A 23,163-nucleotide genomic window follows, 5' to 3' on the forward strand; every position below is an offset into this window, starting at 1 on the left:
GTCGTAACTTGCCCTACTCTGTTGAGGATATTCGTCAGCTCTGTCGCACTTGTTCTGTATGTGCTGAACTCAAACCGCGTTTCTACAACCCTCCTATGGGTACGCTGGTCCGAGCCACTAGGCCGTGGGAGAGATTGGCGTTGGATTTCAAAGGACCACTGCCGGCGTCACCGGCTTCGAGTAACTCTCGTTATCTACTCACGATCGTTGATGAGTTCTCGAGATTCCCTTTTGCTTTCCCGTGCGTAGATATGACAGCCGCCACGGTTATCCGGTGCCTGCAGAACTTGTTTTCTATGTTTGGGAATCCGGCCTATGTGCATACCGATCGAGGCACGGTGTTCCTGTCCCAGGAAGTGAGGAACTTCTTACTCCAGCATAATGTCGCTTCTAGCTATACTACTCCGTATAGGCCGCAGGCGAATGGACAGGTCGAACGCTTTAATGGCATAATATGGAGAGCCGTTACGCTAAGTCTTAAGTCCCTCGGCCGAGGCCTAGACAAATGGGCTTGGTCGCTACCAGTGGCACTGAACTTGATCAGGACTTTATTGTGTACGGCTACCAATCAAACTCCCCACGAACGGATGTTTTATCACCCGAGGAGTTCGGGTAGTACCCGACCTTTACCGGGTTGGCTTGCTGAGCCGGGACCGGCTTTCCTCAAACGTGCAGTTCGCATGAGTAAGTATGACCCACTAGTGGATAAGGTGCAGGTACTCCAAGCTAATCCTGAGCACGCTCGAGTGTCGTTGTCTGATTGACGTGAGTCGACAGTCTCCGTACGCCACCTGGTCCCATGCGGGGAAATTGACGAACCAGTTTACGAGTCCATGGACTCTCCCGTCGATCCGCCTATGGAGTATCTGCCGGCATCCTCACTGCTAAACGCACCACAACCTGTAGGCCCTGTGGTGCCACCGCCGTCACCTGACTTAGGCGGCTACTCCGACGCAGGGGACTCCGGTCTTGGGGATGTAGTACCCGGTAGTTTCCGGACCCGCGCCGGGAGGGAGATTCGCCGCCCCGACCACTATGGTTGGACCGACTGACATGGACGGACAACTGCTGCTCACTGCTATTATTCTGCTGCTATATGCTGCTAGCTTGATTCCTGCCTTAGCGGAAGTGTAGTTTTAACGGCGGGGAGAATGTAATGAAATTGTATCTAAGTTGAACCCAGGTGTTATGCTTTCTCCAACCACTGAGAGGCTTCTATAAGAACTCGGACGAACATCGCTCCGAATCATTCCTGTGACATTTAATCTGTGTGACAGTGTACACTCGAATGGTGCGTATATCGAGAGGTTCCAGGCTTGCTTGCATTGATTGCTAATTGCTTGACACCTCCATGATTATGTAATCCTGATACAAGGCTTGATTATTTCTTACAGGTGTTGCCAGAGATCGAATCTGAATTAAACCTACCATTAGGACAATGTTGTGGATTTGATTTCTTACAACAACCCCAACATCAAATTTTATCCTGGAATCCACACATTACACAGACAGCTAAGTCTGCCTTGAAGAAACTAGGAGTCCTGTTCAGATGTCGAAGATTCTTCTTCTCCTCTCAACAGTTGCTTCCACTATCTAAAGGATTGATTCGTCCTTGTATAGAGTACTGCTCTCACATCTGGGGAGGTTCGAGCTCCACATACTTCCTGGACAGAATTGAATCCAATGTAATCCGACTTATAAAATCTCCCAATCTGACCTCAACACTCAACCCGGTCGAATTACACCGCAAAGTTAGCTCTTTTTCTCTTTTCTACAGATATTACTTTGGTTTCTGCTCCCAAGAACTTCCTGCTTGTGTATCTCCGCCATTAGCGAGACCACGGGATACTCGACAAGCCACTACGTCACATGATTATTGTGTGGCCAATGGCAACTCAAGGGTGGCCCATTACGATGTTTGTTTCTTCCCCTCCACTGCCAAACTATGGAACAGGTATTTCCAAACACGTACAACTTTCCCCTTTTCAAAAAGCAAATTTTTTAATTCCTCAAAAATTTAGACGATTCCCTCTTTCTTCACTTTTTTATCCATGCAGTTCTTTTATTTAAGGCCTGGACTCAATGAGGACTATATAGTCCATGACTGGAGCATTCACATGAACCCACCAACCCACCCACCCCCCTCCCCCAAAAAACCCCTAAAATGCCGAAAAAGATAATCAAAATAATGCAAGCTTACATGACAATAGGTTTGGACAACAGCATCACAGGCCCGCATGAGCAGCACCTCGATCTCGATGTCCTGCAGACACAAGAAGGTCCAGGCAAGTCAGAAGGCGGTTAAAGTTCAAGGCCATCCAAATAAACCCCAAGAGCTGCACCCCAGCACTGCACGTGTTGTCATCTCACCCACCTGTCCCTCAAGCATGGTAAAATTTGACACCATCTGCTTGCAAGGATCCCAGAGTTCATCCATGTGTTCCTGTAGACATTCCAGCTCCTGTGCAGCACAAAGGCCAATTCAAGTTTTATAATTGCACACAATTTAAGTTGAACTTTATGCAGTTAATAGAGTGCAGTTTGAAAAAAAGAAAAACAAGACCAAAAGTCTAACAATGGCATAACCGGGCTTGTAAAATATTATAAACCACAAACACACACGATTAGCTTTTCAAACAGTTGTTAATGCCGTTTCTAACATTAAACAAAGAAATTTGGAGGAATCCCGATATCCGTGAGGTAAGTTTTACTTACAGAACTGAGGGAAGATCTACTGTAATCTATATACCCCACAAGGGTTGGGGTGTGCTCATTTACCAAGCAGCTAGCTAGCGCTTGCCAAGCCAGCCGTTCCTTAATGGTTTTGAATGGAGTGCTTGCTCAAATGCTTTAACCAATTGGCGATCTCTCCACAAGAAACTTGGTAAATGAACACACCCAATGTTCTTGAGACCCGACCATAGATCGACTGTAATCTATATACCCCAAAGATGGATGCTCCTTCCTGCAGCTCCGGTAGTGAGCGGGTGTAGGCCCACTACAACAACAACAACAACAACAACAACAGGCATTTTAAGGCCATTTTCCCTGCTAGAGCGGGGGTTAGCATGGCGGGCCCCATGACAATCTTCTCCATTTTGCCCTATTTTCTGCATCTCCCCTTGTTAACCTCCTTGCCCGCATTTCTTCTTCCACCACCTTTAGCCAAGTCTTTCTCAGTCTTCCCCGTCCTCTACTTCCTTCTACATTCATTTCCATTATTCTTCTCAGCCAGTCACTTTCACCCTCCCTCAACACATGACCAAACCATCTCAACCTGTTTCTCTTCACAGCATCCATCACAGGCTCTATTCCCATCATCAGTTGTCTTCTTCTCTCTCAACGATACTCCAGACATCCACCAAACCATTCACATTTCCACCCCTTCCAGCCTACGTTGCTGCTCTACGTTCATTACCCATGTCTCGCTCCCATAAATCATAACACTTCTCACACATGCAGCATACACCTTTCCCTTCAGCTTCAACGACACTCCCCTCCTCGTCAGCACGCCACTCAGTTCCCGACACTTCTTCCATGCACATCTCACTCTAGCAACCGTTGCCGAGTCTGATCCACCTTCTCCATTCAGCATGTCTCCGAGGCAGCAAAATGTTTTCACACCTTCCAGCTTCACGCCGTCTCCAAGATCCAACTCAACATTTCCTCCATCGGCAGATCCCTCTGTGCACACCTTACACTTAAATGTAGCTGCCACACTGGTTAATGACCCTCTCAGACCACTACATTTTTGATGAACCCACACAGCGCACATTGTACATTGAATGGAGTTCACTCCGACACCCTTCTTGCACACAGCACACGGCCACTTCCCAGTTCTTTCCACCTCACCACATGCTTTACCACTCGCCATCACCTTCGTTTTTCCGATATTCACCTTCAGACCTTTTGTCTCCATACATTCCTTCCACTTGTTCATCTTCTCCTTCAGTCCATCCATACTTTTCGCAATCAACACCAGATCATCTGCATACAACAACTCCCACGGTAAACCCTCCTTTACATTCCGAGCCAGCACCTCCATCACAGCTACAAATAGTAGATGCACTCCCACCTTCACCTCAAACTCACCACTGTTCCAGTCCTTCGTCCTTACATGTTATGTCCTTACTAGGTCTACTAGTAAATTAAAATGTTGGTCGGTGGACTCAGCCGTCGTAATGACATCATAGACGGAATGACGTAACGGACACAAAACTGCCACTACTTTAATATGTAGAACATGATATATTTTAACTTCCAGTACGTTTGCAGTCACTACGAAGGGATTAGTGTTATGATTAAATTTACTATAATATTAACGTTATGTTATCATTACCAGCAACGGTACCCGCCCTATGGGTGGGGCTTCAATTGGGAAGCCCAAATGAAAAGGCAATATATCAGAAATTGAAGGCTTATTTATTTTAAAATATTCATATAAACATCCGTTGAATCATATCACACGCAAATCATCAAAATCTAAACAGTACAAGGCACCCATTTTGAAAAAAGATTGAATTCTGCAAAATGGAAGCGACCGCTGCACATCTTTCTCAGTCGCACATTTATGTGTGAAGAGTGCGCGCTGAATCTGTAACACGGACGCGGCCGCTACACCTGTTTCTCAGTCGCTTTGCACACGCTGCCATGTTACTTCGGAGCCGCACGTTTATATAGGAAGAGTTCGTCAGGATTCGATCTACTCTCTCCTGGTACGTAGAATAAACAGTATTTGTAGAATTTCAACTAAATCCACTTCACTGTTCATATGGGTAAATATTATTCCATCGTTTTTGGAAAAACTGGAAAATTGGAAAACTTGGAAAAACAATATAGCCTATTTTACTCCCAGGGGCCCCAGGAATACCCACCCAAAATATCGGTGCGATCGGTTGAGCCGTTTTTGCGGAACCTTCGAACGGACGGACGGACATTTGGTGAATTATAGTAAGATTGCGAAAATGATATTACTATCAAAAAACCGAGGCGAATTCCTTACTTCCTCGGTTATTAATATTCGTGCCAAAGAACGCTCATTATTGATCATGAACCACACACTGCTTCAATTCATTAACCTTCCATTCACAACATTGGGATTAAAGTGTTATGGTTATATTTACTATATTATTATTATTATTATTACGAAAACGATAAGACTGAAACGGTACACTACTGTATTAACAAACCTGGGCTTAATTTGTCCGAAGTGGTACGAAGATGAAGCATAACGCCGAAGGCCTATACGTACCGTATTGTTGGAAGAGACGCAACGCGGATGCTTTCGATATTTGATGGTCATTTTAACAATCGGTTTGTTTGCGTTTCACACTGAATGAAAAACGTTACGGTAGAGCATGGCGATTGTGATATATGGCAGGTCTGACGACATGTTCGGCTTGAACGAAATTGGAATTAAAATGGCGGTGTGTGGAGTCAGCCCCCACACCACCGTAATGACATCAGACGTAATCACATAATCCTGTCATGAGACGAGATCCTCAGCTCTGATTGGTATACGTTTGAGGGGACATACATACATACATACATACATACATACATACATACATACATACAGTATTCAGACCCCTTCACTTTTTTCACATTTTGTTATGTTGCAGCCTTATGCTGAAATCGCTTAAATTCATTTTTTCCCTCATCAATCTACACTCAATACTCCATAATGATAAAGAGAAAACAGGATTTGAGAAAGCTTTGTAAATTTATTAAAAAGAAAAAACTGAAATATCACATTTACATAAGTATTCATACCCTTTGCTATGACACTTGAAATTTAGCTCAGGTGCCTCCCATTTCTCTTGATCATCTTCGAGATGTTTCTACACCTTGATTGGAGTCCACCTGTGGTAAATTCAATTGATTGGACATGATTTGGAAAGGCACACACCTGTCTATATAAGGTCTCACAGCTGACAATGCATATCAGAGCAAAAACCAAGACATGAGGTCGAAGGAACTGCCTGCAGAGCTCAGAGACAGGATTGTGTCGAGGCACAGATCTGGGGAAGCCGACAAAAAAAATTCTGCTGCATTGAAGGTTCCCAAGAGCACAGTGGCCTCCATAATTATTAAATGGAAGAAGTTTGGAAAAACCACGACTCTTCCTAGAGCTGGCCGCCCGGTCAAACTGAGCAATCGGGGGAGAAGGGCCTTGGTAAGAGAGGTGACCAAGAACCCGATGGTTGTTTTCCAAGAACACAGAATCTTGTTTCTCACAGTCTGAGAGTCCTTTAGGTGCTTTTTTGCAAACTCCAAGCGGGCTTTCATGTGTCTTTCACTGAGGAGAGGCTTCTGTCTGGCCACTCTGCTCTGATATGCATTGTCAGCTGTGAGACCTTATATAGACAGGTGTGTGCCTTTCCAAACAATGTCCAATCAATTGAATTTACCACAGGTTGACTCCAATCAAGGTGGGGAAACATCTCAAAGATGATCAAGAGAAATGGGAGGCACCTGAGCTAAATTTCAAGTGTCATAGCAAAGGGTATGAATACTTATGTCAATGTGATATTTCAGTTTTTTCTTTTTAATAAATTTGCAAAACTTTCTAAAACCCTGTTTTCTCTTTGTCATTATGTGGTATTGAGTGTAGATTTATGAGGGAAAAAATGAATTTAAACGATTTCAGCATAAGACTGCAAAATAACAAAATGTGAAAAAAGTGAAGGGGTCTGAATACTTTCTGAATGCACTGTACATACATACACTGCTCTAGACTGCTTAACCCAATGGGCTACACCTGAAAATAAGGAGAGAGAGAGAGAAGGAGAGAGAGAGAGAGAGAAGGAGAGAGAGAGAGAGAAGGAGAGAGAGAGAAGGAGAGAGAGAGAGAGAGAAGGAGAGAGAGAGAAGGAGAGAGAGAGAGAGAAGGAGAGAGAGAGAGAGAAGGAGAGAGAGAGAGAGAGAGAAGGAGAGAGAGAGAGAGAAGGAGAGAGAGAGAGAGAGAAGGAGAGAGAGAGAGAGAAGGAGAGAGAGAGAGAGAGAAGGAGAGAGAGAGAGAGAAGGACAGAGAGAGAGAGAAGGAGAGAGAGAGAGAGAAGGAGAGAGAGAGAGAGAGAAGAATGGAAGGGTGGAAAGGGGAGGATGGAGAAGAGAAAGGAGGGGAGGGGAGTACACCTAAGTCAACGCTGCCAAGTATCTGCTATGCCAATATCGGGAGGGGGGGGGGGGTGCGGGGGGGGGTTGGCTGGAGGGCGAGGACGGGGGAGGTTCATGGAAATTTCTCTACCATCCAATCCTTCTTGAAACTGAATTCTCCGGATCTGTTTGCTCTTTGTGAAACTCGTCTCCACACTGAGGTGTTATCTGAATCTTTTGCAGTGCCTGGCTACATCCTCCATTGACTTGATTTTCCACCTTCACATGGTTTGAGTTTTTATGCAAAGGCCTCTCTATCACTTGACAGTGAGGTCTCCCTTGAGGATATGACGAGAGTTTGTGCTTTCGCATCGTACTTTTTCATTCCACTGGCTACCTATCATTTTGTATCGCTCTCCATCATCGCTACTTTTGATGGTATCATAGATAGTATTGATATGGCGCTGGCTCAACACCCAACTACTGATATTATGGTCTTTGGAAACTTTAGTGTTCATCACAAATAATGGTTAGTTCACTCTCACAGCACAGATGTTCCTGGTGTCAATGCGTTTACCTTTGCCGTGTTGCATGACCTTACTCAGATCATCTCAGCTGCGACTCAAATTCCTGATTGAGCTACTGATAACAGGTATCTTCTTGATCTGTTTTTGTGTTCATATCCTGGGATTGTACTGTAAAAGCTCTCCCCCTTCTCGGAAATTCTGATCATGTCAACATTGAAGTCCAGGTTTCTTATTCTTCACCATCAACTGTTGTCCATCTTGTCCATCGAACTGTCTTCCAATATAGCCGTGGTTCTTAACCTGGGTTCGACCGAACCCCAGGGGTTCGACAGAGGTCCTCCGAAACGCATTGCAATTTTTTTTTTTTTTTTTTTTTAGTTTTGTATCAATTTTGAATCTATGTGTAATTACGCTTATTATTTATATTATTATTATTTTGCTATGTATGTCACGAACGAATGGAAATGTTATTTGTAATTGTATTCCCATCCCATTCATGGTTTCTCTGGTCTGTGTTTAAGATAAGTTGTTTCACACTGACTGTAGTAAGTTGAATCAATGAGCAACTTGCTAATTATTCTGTTGATGGTGCTTACTTGCTTACTTACTTACTGGATTTTGGACTTTGCAGGTGTTCGGAAATTCCAGTGAATAGCCTCGATTAGCTTGTCGTGTGCTGTGCGTCATTGGTCGCGCCTTACTTAGGAGTTACTGATTAATTGAAAAGTAAGTTGGAAATGTTTGTGGATATGCAGGGTGGGTTCAGAGTTATATTAATGACAAAAGTGGATGGTGATTATAAAATATGATTGAATTACTCAGAAAATTAGGTGGTGATATAACTCCTTTGCTCGCAATTCAAAACTAACAATTCGCAGTTTTCTATGTAATATTATAATGGGATTTGAGGTGACATAGAGTTGAGTAGATAATAAATCCCGTCATCATAACTATAAATTATGTTTTCTTCGTTCAAATTTCTCAGTTTTCAGAGGTGTACTGATTATATTTAAGCATGTTCATTTTTTTATTTTTGTCATATAATTATTTGCCCGAACTCAATTAGAATCAGTCTGTTACTTTTTTTTCTGCAATATGTCGAGCAAAAAAAGGAAGTGGTCGGAGGATTACGTGCGGTACGGGTTCACGTGTTTGATGGAACGGGACGGAAATCAGCGTCCTCAATGCATGCTTTGCAATGTCAAGTTGAGCAACTCCAGCCAAGCACCAGCAAAACTACGGGAACACTTCCAAAAACTGCACGGCGAGGGCCAGTACAAAGACGCAATGCTGGATGAATTTAAATTGAAGAGAGTCCGATTCGACGCAAGTGCTACATTGCCCACTCTCGGCTTCGTTCCAATTGACAAACCGATCCTCACCGCGTCGTATGAAGTTGCGTACCTGATCGCAAAGCAGGGCAAACCGCACATCATTGGCAAGACATTCATCAAACCACCCGCGTTGAGGATGGCCAACATCATGTTGGGAAAAGCTGCTGAAAACAAGTTGTCTCTCGTTCCACTCTCAAATGACACCATCAGATGCAGAATCGACGACATGAGCGACGACATCCTCGCCCAGGTAGTTGCAGATTTAGTTGCGAGCCCAACGAAATTCAGCCTTCAACTCGACGAGACCACCGACGTTTCGAATTTGAGCCAGCTCATCTTATTTGTGCATTATGTCAAAGGAGACGAGATCAAGGAAGACTTTCTGTTCTGCAAGCCTCTCACAACGACGACGAAGGCAGCTGACGTGAAGAAGCTTGAGGACGACTTCTTCAGAAGCAACGGCCTCTCGTGGAACATAGTCTCTGCAGTTTGCTCGGACGGAGCTCCAGTCATGCTGGGATGCAACTCCGGTTTTGGAGTGCTGGTGAAGGCTGATGCACCACACATCATCGTCACGCACTGCGTCCTGCACAGACACGCGCTGGCATCAAAAACCCTGCCTCCAAAACTGGCCAATGTTCTGAAAATCGTCGTTGAAACTGTGAATTACGTGCGAAGCCGTGCTCTGAATCATCGCATCTTCAAAGAGCTGTGCAATGAAATCGGCTCTGAATTCGAAGTCCTTCTCTACCACTCTAACGTTCGATGGTTATCACGAGGGAAGGTCGTGAGCCATGTTTTTGCCTTGCATGTAGAATTAGCCCTGTTTTTACGAGAACACCAGCATTGCCATGCAACGCACTTCCAAGAGTCAGAGTTCATCCTCGCCTTGGCGTACTTGGCTGACATCTTCGACGCACTCAATCATCTCAATTGCCAGATGCAGGGCGGTGGAGTGAATGTCTTCGAATCTGAAGAAAAGCTGAGCGCTTTCCGAAAGAAGTTACCGTTGTGGAGGCGGCGAACAGAGAACAACAACTTCGCGAACTTTTCGCTACTGGACGAGTGCGTGAGCGGGATCGAAGATGAGTCTGAAGTTTGAGGCACTGCTGTACTGGGGGAGCTGAAGCAAGCGATTGCCACGCACTTGGATGAGCTGGGAAAGTCATTCAACGGCTACTTCCCCGACCAAGAGCAATACCCAGCATGGGTGCGGCAGCCGTTTACTTTCGACGTTGCAACGGCAGATGTCAACGACCAATACCTCGACGACCTCATCGAACTTCAGCAGAGCCAGACTCAACAACAACTCTTCGGCACAACAACGCTCTCAACGTTTTGGTGCCGCCAAATGGAAGGGTATCCTCACATCGCTAAAATTGCCCTTGAGATCCTCACGCGGTTCGTTATAACGTATCTCTGCGAGCATGCGTTTTTGAAACAGGTGGACATTAAAACAAAGAAAAGGAGCAGGCTTGCATGCGAAAATGATTTGAGGGTGGCCCTTGCCAAAACAAAACCACGCATTTCCCAGATCGCCTCCCGAAAAGAAGAACAGAAAACGCATTAAGATGCAATTCTTCTTCATTTTTTTGTCAAATTTGAGGGGTTCTGCGAGTGTTCGGTGGGTTTCGTTAGGGTTCGGCGCCTTTAAAAAGGTTAAGAACCACTGCAATATAGCAAGGCTGACTGGGATGCCTTGCGTTCTTTTCTTTCCGACGTTCACTGGAACCAAATCCACCAATTTCTCCCTAAATGATGCTCAAGAAATTTCATCTTGTTCGGATGAAGTTTTGTACTTGTCGAATTATGACGTCATAATGGAGGCACCTATGACATCATGATTAACATATTTTATTCCCCCATGGAGAGTTCTTTACAATGAGCTATCTCTCAATTTTTTGGCAAAACCACTTGGCAAAACAGAACAAAGTAGAATGACACTCAGTGGAGCATCATTTTGACCTCAAAAATACTTAGTGGTTGAATTCAGTGACCTGATATGGAAATCGTCTTCAAAGTTTAAGTTAATCAAATGAAAATGGGCAATTTTAGAAATTTGGCCGATGTTGACCTCTTGGCCGATGTTGACCTCAAAAATAGTTGGTGGTTGAATTCAGTTAGCTGATATGAAAATCCTATTCAAATCTCAAGTCAATCGGATGAAAATTGAGGATTTTAGAAATCTGCAAACAAGTGGTTGACTTTAGGCCCATGTTGCTCCTTTGGCGAGGGTAATAAAAACAAACAGGTTCCAGATACATTCAAAGTACACCGCCCCCATGGCAAATAAATAAATAACATCCTCCAGGGCTTTCCCGGTGTGTACCCTGGTTTAGAATAGGTACACCGTATCCCTGCATGTCGTAGGAGGCGACGAAGAGGGTTGGCATCAGGAAGGGCATCCGGCCATAAAAAAACATTGCCTCAAAAAGAGAACCATGACAATTACAACTACATATGGGCAGGGTACAGCCCGAAGTGGAGATCGGTTTCTGAGGTTTGGGACATGGAATGTAGGGACAATGACAGGGAGATCAGGAGAAGTGGTGGAAGTATTGTTCAGAAGAAGAGTGGACATATGTTGTGTGCAAGAGACGAGATGGAAGGGAAGTGGTGTGAGAATGGTGAAGGGTTGGCAGGGACAGAAATACAAGTTTGTGTGGCAAGGGTGCCCGGAGGGCGTGAATGGTGTTGGTGTCCTGTTTTCTGAGGAATTTGAAGACAGTGTGGTGAGTGTGACTCGAGTGAGTGCTACGTTGATGATGGTGAAAATGATGATTGGAAAGCTCTTGGTGAACGTCATCTCGGGCTATGCTCCGCAGGTTGGTCGGAGCGATGAAGAGAAGGACAAGTTCTGGTGTGCGATAGAGAAGCTGATGGAAAACGTGAAAGATGAGGAAGTTGTTGTGGTAGGAGGAGACCTAAATGGACATGTGGGAAGGAGTATGGACGGTTTTGAGGGAGTTCATGGGGGTTACGGATATGGTGTGAGAAATGGAGAAGGTGAAAGGATTTTGGAGTTTGATGATGGAGCTGATTTGTTGATTTGTAATACTCAGTTCCAGAAAGAGGATAATAAGCTTGTTACATACACGTCAGGTGGGTCGACGACAACCGTTGACTACATGATGGTGCGTAGGCAAGATAGGGGGCACCTCCGGGACACAAAGATGATCCTAGGGGAGGAGCCTGTTTCACAGAACCACTTGGTTGTCTGCGACATAAGGGTGAAAGTTGCGAGGAGAGCTCGGCGGGTGAAGTACCAACCGAGAATGAAGGTGTGGATGTTGAAAGAGGTGACAGTAAGGGAGGCATTAAAAGAGAGGCTGAGTAGTGTAGAGGATGATGTGGTTGAGCTTGAAAGTGGTTGGATGTCAATGAAAGATAGTCTGTTTGGAGCCATTGGTGAGGTATGTGGATGGACAAAAGGACCACCGAGGCACTCAGAAACATGGTGGTGGGATGATGAAGTTGGAAAGAATATTGACGAGAAGAGGAAGAAGTTCAAGGAGTGGCAGACGGCGAAGGGTACGGGAGCAGAAAAAGCAGAGCATCAAAGTTACAAGGCAGCCAAAAGGCTGCAAAGAAAGAGGTAGCAAAGGCGCAGGAGGCATGTAGGAAAATGTTCGGAGAACGCTTGGATTCGGAAGAGGGTCAGAGAGCAATATTCAGGATTGCAAAGCAGATAGCGAAAGAGAGGTGTGATGTGATGGGGGTGAGTTGCTTGAAGGATGAAGTGAGACAAATTGTTGTGGACCCAGATGGAATTAAAGGAAGATGGAAAAGATATATGGAAATGCTGTCGAATCCAGAGAATGAATGGGATGGCAACATGGAGAGTAACCCAGTTTTAGGACCGGCAGAGAAGATAACTGAGAAGGAAGTTGAGGAAGCGATAAAAGCAATGAAGAGTAGAAAAGCAGGAGGGCTGACGGGAGTTGTGGGAGATATGTTGAAGGCAGCAGGAAGTTGGGGTGTGAAGAGAATGACAGAGATCTGTAATCTGGTGGTGAAAGAATGCCGCATTCCAGTGGATTGGGAACTGAGTACCCTCGTCCCGAGCGATAAAGTTATTGGAGCATGGAATGAAGGTATTGGAAAGGGTGTTGGAGAGGAGGATAAGGAAGAAGGTGAAGATCGACGAAATGCAGTTTGGATTTATGCCAGGAAGAGGAATGACAGACGCACTCTTTATTGTGAGGCAGTTGCAGGAGAAGTACATGGAGAAGAGGAAGAAGTTGTTTCTTGGGTTTGTTGATCTGGAGAAAGCATTCGATCGGGTTCCACGCGAAGTAGTGACATGGGCATTGGGCATTGAGGAAGTTAGGAGTGGAGGAATGGTTGATCAAAGTAGTGATGGCAATGTACAAAAGAGCACGCACAGCTGTAAGGACGAAGGACGGGAACAGTGGCGAGTTTGAGGTGAAGGTGGGAGTGCATCAGGGGTCGGTACTAAGTCCACTACTATTTGTAGCTGTGATGGAGGTGCTGGCTCAGAAGGTAAAGGAGGGTCTACCATGGGAGTTGTTGTGTGCAGATGACCTGGTGTTGATTGCGGAAAGTATGGATGGACTGAAGGAAAAGATGAACAAGTGGAAGGAATGTATGGAGACAAAAGGTCTGAAGGTGAATATCGGAAAGAAGAAGGTGATGGCAAGTGGTAAAGCATGTGGTGAGGTGGAAAGAACTGTGAAGTGGCCATGTGCTGTGTGCAAGAAGGGTGTCGGAGTGAACTCCATTCAATGTTCAATGTGCGCTGAGTGGATTCATCAAAAATGTAGTGGTCTGAGAGGGTCATTAACCAGTGTGGCAGCTACATTCAAATGTAAGGTGTGCACAGACGGAGCTGCAGATGGAGGAAATGTTGAGTTGGATCTTGGAGACGGCGTGAAGCTGGAAAGTGTGAAAACATTTTGCTACCTCGGAGACATGCTGAGTGGAGAAGGTGGATCAGACTCAGCAACGGTTGCTCGAGTGAGATGTGCATGGAAGAAGTTTCGAGAACTGAGTGGCGTGCTGATGAGGAGGGGAGTGTTGTTGAAGCTGAAGGGAAAGGTGTATGCTGCATGTGTGAGAAGTGTTATGATTTATGGGAGCGAGACATGGGTAATGAACGTAGAGCAGCAACGAAAGCTGGAAAGGGTGGAAATGCGAATGGTTCGGTGGATGTGCGGAGTATCGTTGAGAGAGAGGAAGACAAATGATGAATTGCGAAAGATGATGGGAATAGAGCCTGTGAGGGATGCTGTGAAGAGCAACAGGTTGAGATGGTTTGGTCACGTGTTGAGGAAGGATGAAAGTGACTGGTTGAGAAGAGTAATGGAAATGAATGTAGAAGGAAGTAGAGGACGGGGAAGACCGAGAAAGACTTGGCTAAAGATGGTGGAAGAAGAAATGCGGGCAAGGGGGTTAACAAGGAGAGATGCAGAAAATAGGGCGAAATGGAGAAGATCGTCATGGGGACCGCAAGGCTAACCCCCGCTCTCGCAGGGAAAATGGCCTTAAAATGCATGTTGTTGTTGTTGTTGTTATTGTTGTATCCTCCAGCGCGCTGGTGCCTGATATATTGCCCAGAAGAGAAAGAATATAAATAAGTACTTAATTAATCGATAATAATTAAGAAACTAATCAATCAATTGAGGAAGAAAAAAATAAACAAACACCGTTTTTGCCAAAGCACTTGCTCACTATTGTGCCGAAATTTCAACTTCCTAGCTCAAAGGATGGCTGAGATATCGCCCGGACAAACAAACAAACAAACAAACAAGAAATAAACCAGGTCAGAAACATTCAATGTCCACCACCCCCATGCCAAATAAATAAATGCCCTCCAGCGCGGCATTGCCGGGGAGCTTTTGGCCCGATGATGCCGCCGTGCAGCTCATCGAAACTGTATTGGGAGGGAGAGGTGTACAATAATTGATTGATTAATTGCTTAATTAAAATCAATAAATAATGATCATAAAACATTTTATTAATCAATTGGATAATAGCATACCAAAACCACCAGTGCTTCATCCGAAGCTGTAACTTTTTGAAAATTAATTGAGCGAGTCATTACCAAAAAAAAAATTAATCGATTAATCAATAGTTAATTAATAGATTAATGAATAGAGTCGGGAAGCTTCAAAAACGTTTTGGTACATCTCTTTTTTTTTTACCAGTGGCAGTGATTATTTGCATTTCTTGTAGCCCCCACACCCCCTCACCTTCATGTGGTCACACCAATTTCCCCAAAAAATAAAAACAAAAAAACCATGCAGGATGGGGTGGGGCTACAAGCTGCAAACAAGTCCTAGTGTTCAGTGCAACAGAAATAATGATGGAGTTCAACCTTGAACCAGAGGGCGAGATAACTTTTCTGTTCAAAACAAGCTCACCGTGCCAAACTCGGGCTTTTCTGAGCACCACTTGCCAAGATCCTTGAGACACTGCTCCTGAAGCTCTGGGTTGAGCCGCAAATCAAGAGCCCGCTGATGTAGTATTCTCCACACCTCGTGTTTACAGTTTCGCGACAACTACAAAGGAACAAATGGCAATTACAAACAAAACCCAAAATCAAGCACCAAATGCTATTAATTTGTTCCTGAATTTAAACGTCCCACAGAAACGATGAAGAATATTCAAATATCAAAAGGAAGGGGGAAAGGTCCCTCCCTTTATATAAAGGGATAGTTTCTCTGTATGCAGCTTTAACATGGGGACTGAAAATACGTTTCTCGGCTTCTACTGGACAAAATCGGCTGCAAATTTCAGAAGTAAATACTTTGTACTTTGAGGTAATATGTTCCAAATTTCAGCAATGTCCGTTTATGTTTTCTTGAGTTACATGAAGAAAACCCTCAAAATCACGTTGGTGTCTGTCCGTCCGTCCAAAATGTGTTGGCGCTCATATCTCAAGGATGATACATTAAACCTAGCTGAAACTTATATACATTGGCCAATAGGTCTAGTTAATGGCTTTCAAAACAAATTCCACCTAAGTGCTATAGTTTTTGCTTTAAAATGAAATATATATAAATATATACACATGAATAAATATATACACACACTATAACTCTTCAAAATATGATTACACACATGCTGGCTCAATGGCTTAAGGGGGCATTATACCATTGAAGGCAAAAAAAAAACATTTTTTTACAAATATACAAATGCATCAATTAAAATGTTTGTTTCCTAGTATTGTATATACTAGGGCATGCCCGTACTATATATATATATCTAAAATTATATCCCCCCCCTCTATTTACATGAAATGGTTTGGTCCATGAAATGTTTTGGTCCATTCGCAACGCCAAAGCGAACGGCGAACGCTTTACATGAAATGGTTTGGTCCATGAAATGTTTTGGTTCATTCGCAACGCCAAAGCGAACGGCGAACGGCTTGCGAGTACAGTGACAATCCCCCCCCCCCCCCCCCTCTATTTACATGAAATGGTTTTAATTAGTTTTAAAACATAGTTTAACGCCAACATATGGCATGCCCGTACCCGTACTATCCGTAATGGCGCACGCTCTCACAGGAGCTCCGGAAGGTCGCATATCGCAGGAAAGCGAAAGAATCGCAAATTAGTTTTTATTAGTTTTAAAACATCGTTTAACGCCAACATAGCGCCAACATAGTTTGCCGACGGGAAATAAATGAATACGCTCTCAAATGTGCCATCCGAGGCAGAGTCTGTTCGCCACGTTCGGCACACGTGATAGCTCGCTGCTCTCTGATTGGTTGAATCGTTTTTTGGACATAGCTCGGTAACTACTTCTGCGATTAATTTAAAACCTTGAAAAGGCACATCCTCGGGTCCCCAGCAATATACCTGGCAAGTTTCAAGTATATCGGACCCGTGGTTGTCGAGAAACAGCGGTCACAGACAAACAAACACACACACACACAGACACACACAGAGATTGCTGGAATTATAGATAGACTAGGGCATGCCCGTACTATATCTATATCTAAAATTATATCCCCCCCTCTATTTACATGAAATGGTTTGGTCCATGAAATGTTTTGGTCCATTCGCAACGCCAAAGCGAACGGCGAACGCTTTACATGAAATGGTTTGGTCCATGAAATGTTTTGGTCCATTCGCAACGCCAAAGCGAACGGCGAACGGCTTGCGAGTACAGTGACAATCCCCCCCCCCCCCCCTCTATGTACATGAAACATGACATGAAATTTGTCCGTTTAATTAGTTTTAAAACATAGTTTAACGCCAACATATGGCATGCACGTACCCGTACTATCCGTAATGGCGCACGCTCTCACAGGAGCTCCGGAAGGTCGTATATCGCAGTTACGATGAATCGCAAATTCGTTTTTATTAGTTTTAAAACATAGTTTAACGCCAACATAGCGCCAACATAGTTTGCAAACGTGAAATAAATGAATACGCTCTCAAATGTGCCATCCGAGGCAGAGTGTGTTCGCCACGTTCGGCACACGCGATAGCTCGCTGCTCTCTGATTGGTTGAATCGTTTTTTGGACATAGCTCGGTAAGTAATTGTCCGATTAATATGAAACCTTGAAAAGGCACATCCTCGGGTCCCCAGCAATATACCTGGCAAGTTTCAAGTATATCGGACCCGTGGTTGTCGAGAAACAGCGGTCACAGACAAACAAACAAACGTACAAACAAACAAACACACAGAGATTACTGGAATTATAGATAGATGTACCAAGTTTGAACGTAAATGGACTTGTCATAGAGAAGATATAAGCTCCCCATTACACTGAACACAGTAAAAACAACACTGAATCACAGTAATGCACTTTTTGATAAAATGTCTTGATTGAAAATATGCAAAACTATATATGTACATGTTGCTTGATATATGAACATTACATTGGTATACATTACATAGCATTATATTATGCATGGTTACCATGGTAACCAGATGCATACAAATGATGAATTACCACTTTACAGCTTATATCTTCTCTATGACAAGTCCATTTACGTTCAAACTTGGTACATCTATCTATAATTCCAGCAATCTCTGTGTGTGTGTGTGTGTGTCTGTGTGTCTGTGTGTGTGTTTGTTTGTTTGTCTGTGACCGCTGTTTCTCGACAACCACGGGTCCGATATACTTGAAACTTGCCAGGTATATTGCTGGGGACCCGAGGATGTGCCTTTTCAAGGTTTCATATTAATCGGACAAGTAGTTACCGAGCTATGTCCAAAAAACGATTCAACCAATCAGAGAGCAGCGAGCTATCACGTGTGCCGAACGTGCCGAACAGACTCTGCCTCGGACGGCACATTTGAGAGCGTATTCATTTATTTCACGTTGGCAAACTATGTTGGCGTTAAACTATGTTTTAAAACTAATTAAAACTAATTTGCGATTCTTTCGCTTTCCTGCGCGTTTGTGCACGCTATGGCGATTTCTTTACCAAACTCCGCAAGCCGTTCGCTTTGGACCAAACCATTTCATGTAAATAGAGGGGGGGGGGATTGTCACCGTACTCGCAAGCCGTTCGCTTTGGACCAAACCATTTCATGTAAATAGAGGGGGGGGATTGTCACCGTACTCGCAAGCCATTCGCTTTGGACCAAACCATTTCATGTAAATAGAGGGGGGGGATATAATTTTAGATATATATATAGTACGGGCATGCCCTAGTATATACAATACTAGGAAACAAACATTTTAATTGATGCATTTGTATATTTGTTAAAAAAAAAATTTTTTTTGCCTTCAATGGTATAATGCCCCCTTAATGGATAAAGCACCAGACTCCCAAGCTGGGGATTATGGGTTTAAATCCCGTCTGGATTCAATATTTTTTTCCCCTCACTTTTTAAAGTCTTTAATATCGTCTTTAATAATGAACAAATTAACATCTTGTACAATAACGAAATGCATTTTCTTCGTATTTAAAATGCAATTATTCTTAAACCTGAATTTCAGCGTCATTATGAGTATTGTACTACATCAAATTGCTTATTGTATGGAATTCAAGGGAGGCACAAAGTGCCCCTTCCTTTTTTGGAACGGTTTCTCTGGATGCAACTTCAACATGGGGACTGAAAATTAGTCTCTCGTCTTCTACTGGTATATTATATAATATATATACACTACCGGTCAAAAGTTTTAGAACACCTCAATTTTTCCAGTTTTTATTGAAATTTACGCAGTTTAATGTCTCAATAGAAAAGAACCACCTTTTGAGGCCATTTTTCCCCGCAGAGCAGGGGTTAGCCTTTTTTGGGCACCATGGTCCCCTTTTTGAAGCGATGTTTTATGGCCGGATGCCCTTCCTGCCGCCAACCCTGTTAGTCGCCTCTTGCGACACAAAGGGAATTACCAGTAAACTCAATTTGCCGACCTCGGAAGGATGACAGGCTGAGTCAACCCCCCTGGTGTTAATTCAGCGATCGACCGGGATTCGAACCCAGGATCCTAGGATACCAAGCCAGCACCCTAACCGCTAAGCCAACACCAGGCTAGTTTAATGTCTCAATGTACTCTGAAATTAAGCATAAAACAAATAAACAATTGGAGATAAAAAATAAATCATAGAATCATTTTGTTTAACAAAATTTAATTTAAATTTTGGATTCAGCAAAGTAGCCACCTTTTGCAGATATAAACGCCGAATACACTCATGGCATTCTTTCTACAATGGAAATCAAATATTGTTCGGGAAGTTCTTCCCAACACTGTTGCAGAAGTTCCCACAAATGTGTTGCACTTGTAGGTTGCTTTGCTTTCACCCTTATGTCCAGTTCATCCCAAACCAGCTCGATGGGGTTTAAGTCTGGAGACTGTGCTGGTCATTCCATGATTTGAAGCCTACCGTCTTGTTCTTATCCTCGAAGGTAGTTTTTCCATAGCCTGGAGGTGTGTTTAGGGTCATTATCTTGCTGTAGGATGAACCCCTGACCAACTAGGCGTATACCAGAGGGTATTGCATATAATATAATAACCACCTTTAGAGGCCATTTTTCCCCGCAAAGCGGGGGTTGGCCTTTTTCGGGAACCGTGGTTGTTGTTGTTTTTTTGGTCCCCTTTTTGAAGCAATGTTTTACGGCCGGATGCCCTTCCTGACGCCAACCCTTTTTGCCGCCTTTAACGACAAACAGGGAATTACCAGTGAACTGGTACTCAATTAGCCGACCTCGGAAGGATGACAGGCTGAGTCAACCCCCCTGGCGTTAATTCAGCGATCGACCGGGATTCGAACCCAGGATCCTAGGATCCTAAGCCGGCACCCTAGCCGCTAGCCCATTGCATGGCGCTGCAAAATGCTGTGGTAGCCCTTTTGGTTCAGGGTGCCAGTCACTCTATGCAAGTCGCCGACTCTGGATCCAGCAAAAGAGCCCCAGACCATCACACTTCCTCCTTCCTCCATGTTTGACAGTTGGTGTCACACACTGAGGAACCATCCTTTCGCCTACTCGACGGCGTACAAAAACCATGCGTGATGAACCAAAGATTTCAAATTTTGATTCATCAGTCCATAAGCCCTTCTTCCAGTCGTCAGTAGTCCACTGGCGGTGTTTCATGGCCCAGGCAAGCCTCTTTTTCTTATTTTGCCATCTTAGCAATGGCTTTCTTACTGCCACTGGACCTGTCAAACCTGCAGCTCAAAGTCTTCTCTTCACAGTTGAAACTGAGACTTGCTTACTTCAACCAGTGTTAAGCTGTGCTTGAAGCTGTTGTCCTGTGAGCTGCCTGTCACGCAAGCTGTTGACTCTCAGAAACTTGTCTTCTGATTCTGTTGTGGCTTTGGGTCTGCCAGACCTCTTCCTGTCAGAGTTTCCTCCAGTTTCCAATATACTACTTCCTGCAGTGCAATATTGTCCAAATAATGCTTCAGAGGGTGTTGTAACAGTCTGTTCCAATACTGCTTTTATACAGACAGGGGGTTTGTAATCAAGTAATCAGAAGAGGTTGGGACACCTGTAGGAATTGTTTGCATCAACTTTCAAGGCTTAATTTACTTACATTTCTGCAGAAGAGCTGTACGTTGTTAACCCATTACTTGTTCCCTGAAGTAGGCCTTTTTTTTTTTTTAACAATATAACTGTGCAATTTACATTATTTTTCCGTTTTTGCTAACCTAAACTTTTTTTTTTTTTTTTTTACCTCAAGCAGTTTGCTGCTTACCTTTGTACCATTTCAGGTTATTCACTGGACATTAAACTGCGTAAATTTCAATAAAAACTGGAAAAATTAAGGTGTTCTAAAACTTTTGACCGGTAGTGTATATAAATATAAATATACATATATACACTTTATAACCCTTTAATATACATTAAAAAAAATAAATTCTGACGTGCTGGCTCAATGGCCGAGTGGATAAAGCATCACACTCGCAAGCTGGGGATTGTGGGTTCGAATCCTGTCTGGGATGAATATTTTTGCCCTTTACTTTTTCAAGTCTTTTATATCATCTTGAATAAAGTGTTGTGCAATGAACAAATGCATTTTGTTCGTATTTAAAATGTATCTTGTGAAAAATGCCAGGGACATAGAAAATGCCCCTTTATATGGGATGTGCCATGTGACAAACAATAGAAAAGAAGAGACTTGCTTGGGTAAAATGCCAGGAGCATAGAAAAGGCCCCTTTATATGGGATGTGCCATGTGACAAACAATAGAAAAGAAGAGACTCGCTTGGGTAAAATGCCAGGAGCATAGAAAAGGCCCCTTTATATGGGATGTGCCATGTGGCAAACTATAGAAAAGAAGGGACTTTCTTGGGTAAAATGCCAGGGGCAGAGAAAAGGCCCCTTCATGCAAGGGTATGTGCCATGTGGAACGGTATGTGCCATGTGGAACGGTATATAAAAGAAGGGACATTCCATAGCTTGAAGAAAATGCCAAACAATACAAAAGAAGGGACATTCAAATAATCTCGTATGCATGCTGGACTACCCTCGTGTTCTGAGGAGGAACCAAGTAATGCTCTAGAAAAGTTCACATGAAGGGGTGCTGATTTGATTCATATACCTGCATGAAGAAGTAAATGTATTTTATTTGCCAGAAGTAGGGTGCCCCTTTATATGATGACACTCACCCTGCGCCCCTGCTCCTCAGTGCGGTATGCATGGCGGTATAGGCAGGATATGATGGCTCCTGGAGTCGACTCGTTCATCATCTGTGAATAGCAAAGATGACTTGCATCGGCCCGGCAGCGTTTATAGAGCATAGGGTCCAGTCTGCAGAGCAGGTGCACAAGTGGAACGGGGGAGGGGAGAGGGAGGAACAGCACGTGATGACCGAGTACAGAGCTTTAAAAACGATTTTATTTTTCCAAGGGTAAACCAGACATAACAGCGGGGACTGATGAGAAAAAGTGAAAACAAGTCAAAGAAACCACTGGAATAACAAGTCAGAGTGAAGAATATTAGCAAAACATGAAACTATCCCCAAAAAATTGTTTTTTTTAAACATCAAAATAAATAAATACATAATATATCTATATATATAGTCATGCGTCGCTTAACGTCTGAGATACGTTCTTGGAAACATGACGTTAACCGAATTGGACGTTATCCGAACATCACATTGTGAACTTTGTATTTATACTTACGTGTATGTGGAATATTGCAGTGTACTTGTACTGTACAATATTGACTAAATTCACGAGATAACGTACACAACTAATGAAACATAGAGGTTAAGAAGGCTAATACAATAAGATAATGTCTACATTAGCTAATATATTGTTGTAAAAAAATACAGGTATAATATACATACAGTAAAACAGGTACAGTACTGTATAGTAAAGTAAAATTAAACAGTACACTGTTCACTGATTGAGAGGTAGATGCAGTATCGTATCCTTAAATCTGATGGACTTTTCTTATTTCTATATACGTAAAGGGCCTGGCTGAGGTTCGTCGTGGGGAGGAGTTTGTTTTTTGATGAAAATGTCGAGCGTTGTTTGTTTTGTCTGCTGTTTCTTCTCCTCGTAGATTTGCCGATATGCGGCAAACACTGCATGTGCATTCCTCTCTATGAGTGAGAAGCGTTCAGTGTTGGGGTTCATCTCTTCGGCACTTTTCAGCAGTGTTAAGGTTGGCGAAGAATTTAGATAACCCCTTTATAGTGAACTTCTTCTGTACCTCCTCCGACATGCCGAAATCACGTGCGATAGCATTCACAGATTTGCCGCCCTCACGCTGTCTTATTATTTTCTGCTTCTCCTCCAAATCAATGCTCTTGCGTTGTTTCTTGCTG

At 43.6% G+C, this 23,163-nt stretch overlaps 1 protein-coding gene across 1 annotated transcript in view; it reads right to left on the bottom strand.

The window, feature by feature from the left end:
- The window catches only part of GLG1 (golgi glycoprotein 1), a 210,371-nt gene that overhangs the window by 98,216 nt on the left and 88,992 nt on the right, over nucleotides 1–23,163 (bottom strand). Inside the window, exons 11-14 of the mRNA XM_068126022.2 lie at nucleotides 21,998–22,139; nucleotides 15,343–15,480; nucleotides 2,375–2,461; nucleotides 2,201–2,263 (exon numbers count right to left, since the gene is read on the bottom strand). Of these exons, the coding sequence (XP_067982123.2) occupies nucleotides 2,201–2,263; nucleotides 2,375–2,461; nucleotides 15,343–15,480; nucleotides 21,998–22,139 (430 nt within the window). The remainder of the gene's footprint in view (nucleotides 1–2,200; nucleotides 2,264–2,374; nucleotides 2,462–15,342; nucleotides 15,481–21,997; nucleotides 22,140–23,163) is intronic.

This window comes from Myxine glutinosa, chromosome 10 (assembly GCF_964187855.1).
Source record: "Myxine glutinosa chromosome 10, kmMyxGlut1.1, whole genome shotgun sequence".
Classification (NCBI taxonomy): Eukaryota; Metazoa; Chordata; class Myxini; order Myxiniformes; family Myxinidae; genus Myxine; species Myxine glutinosa.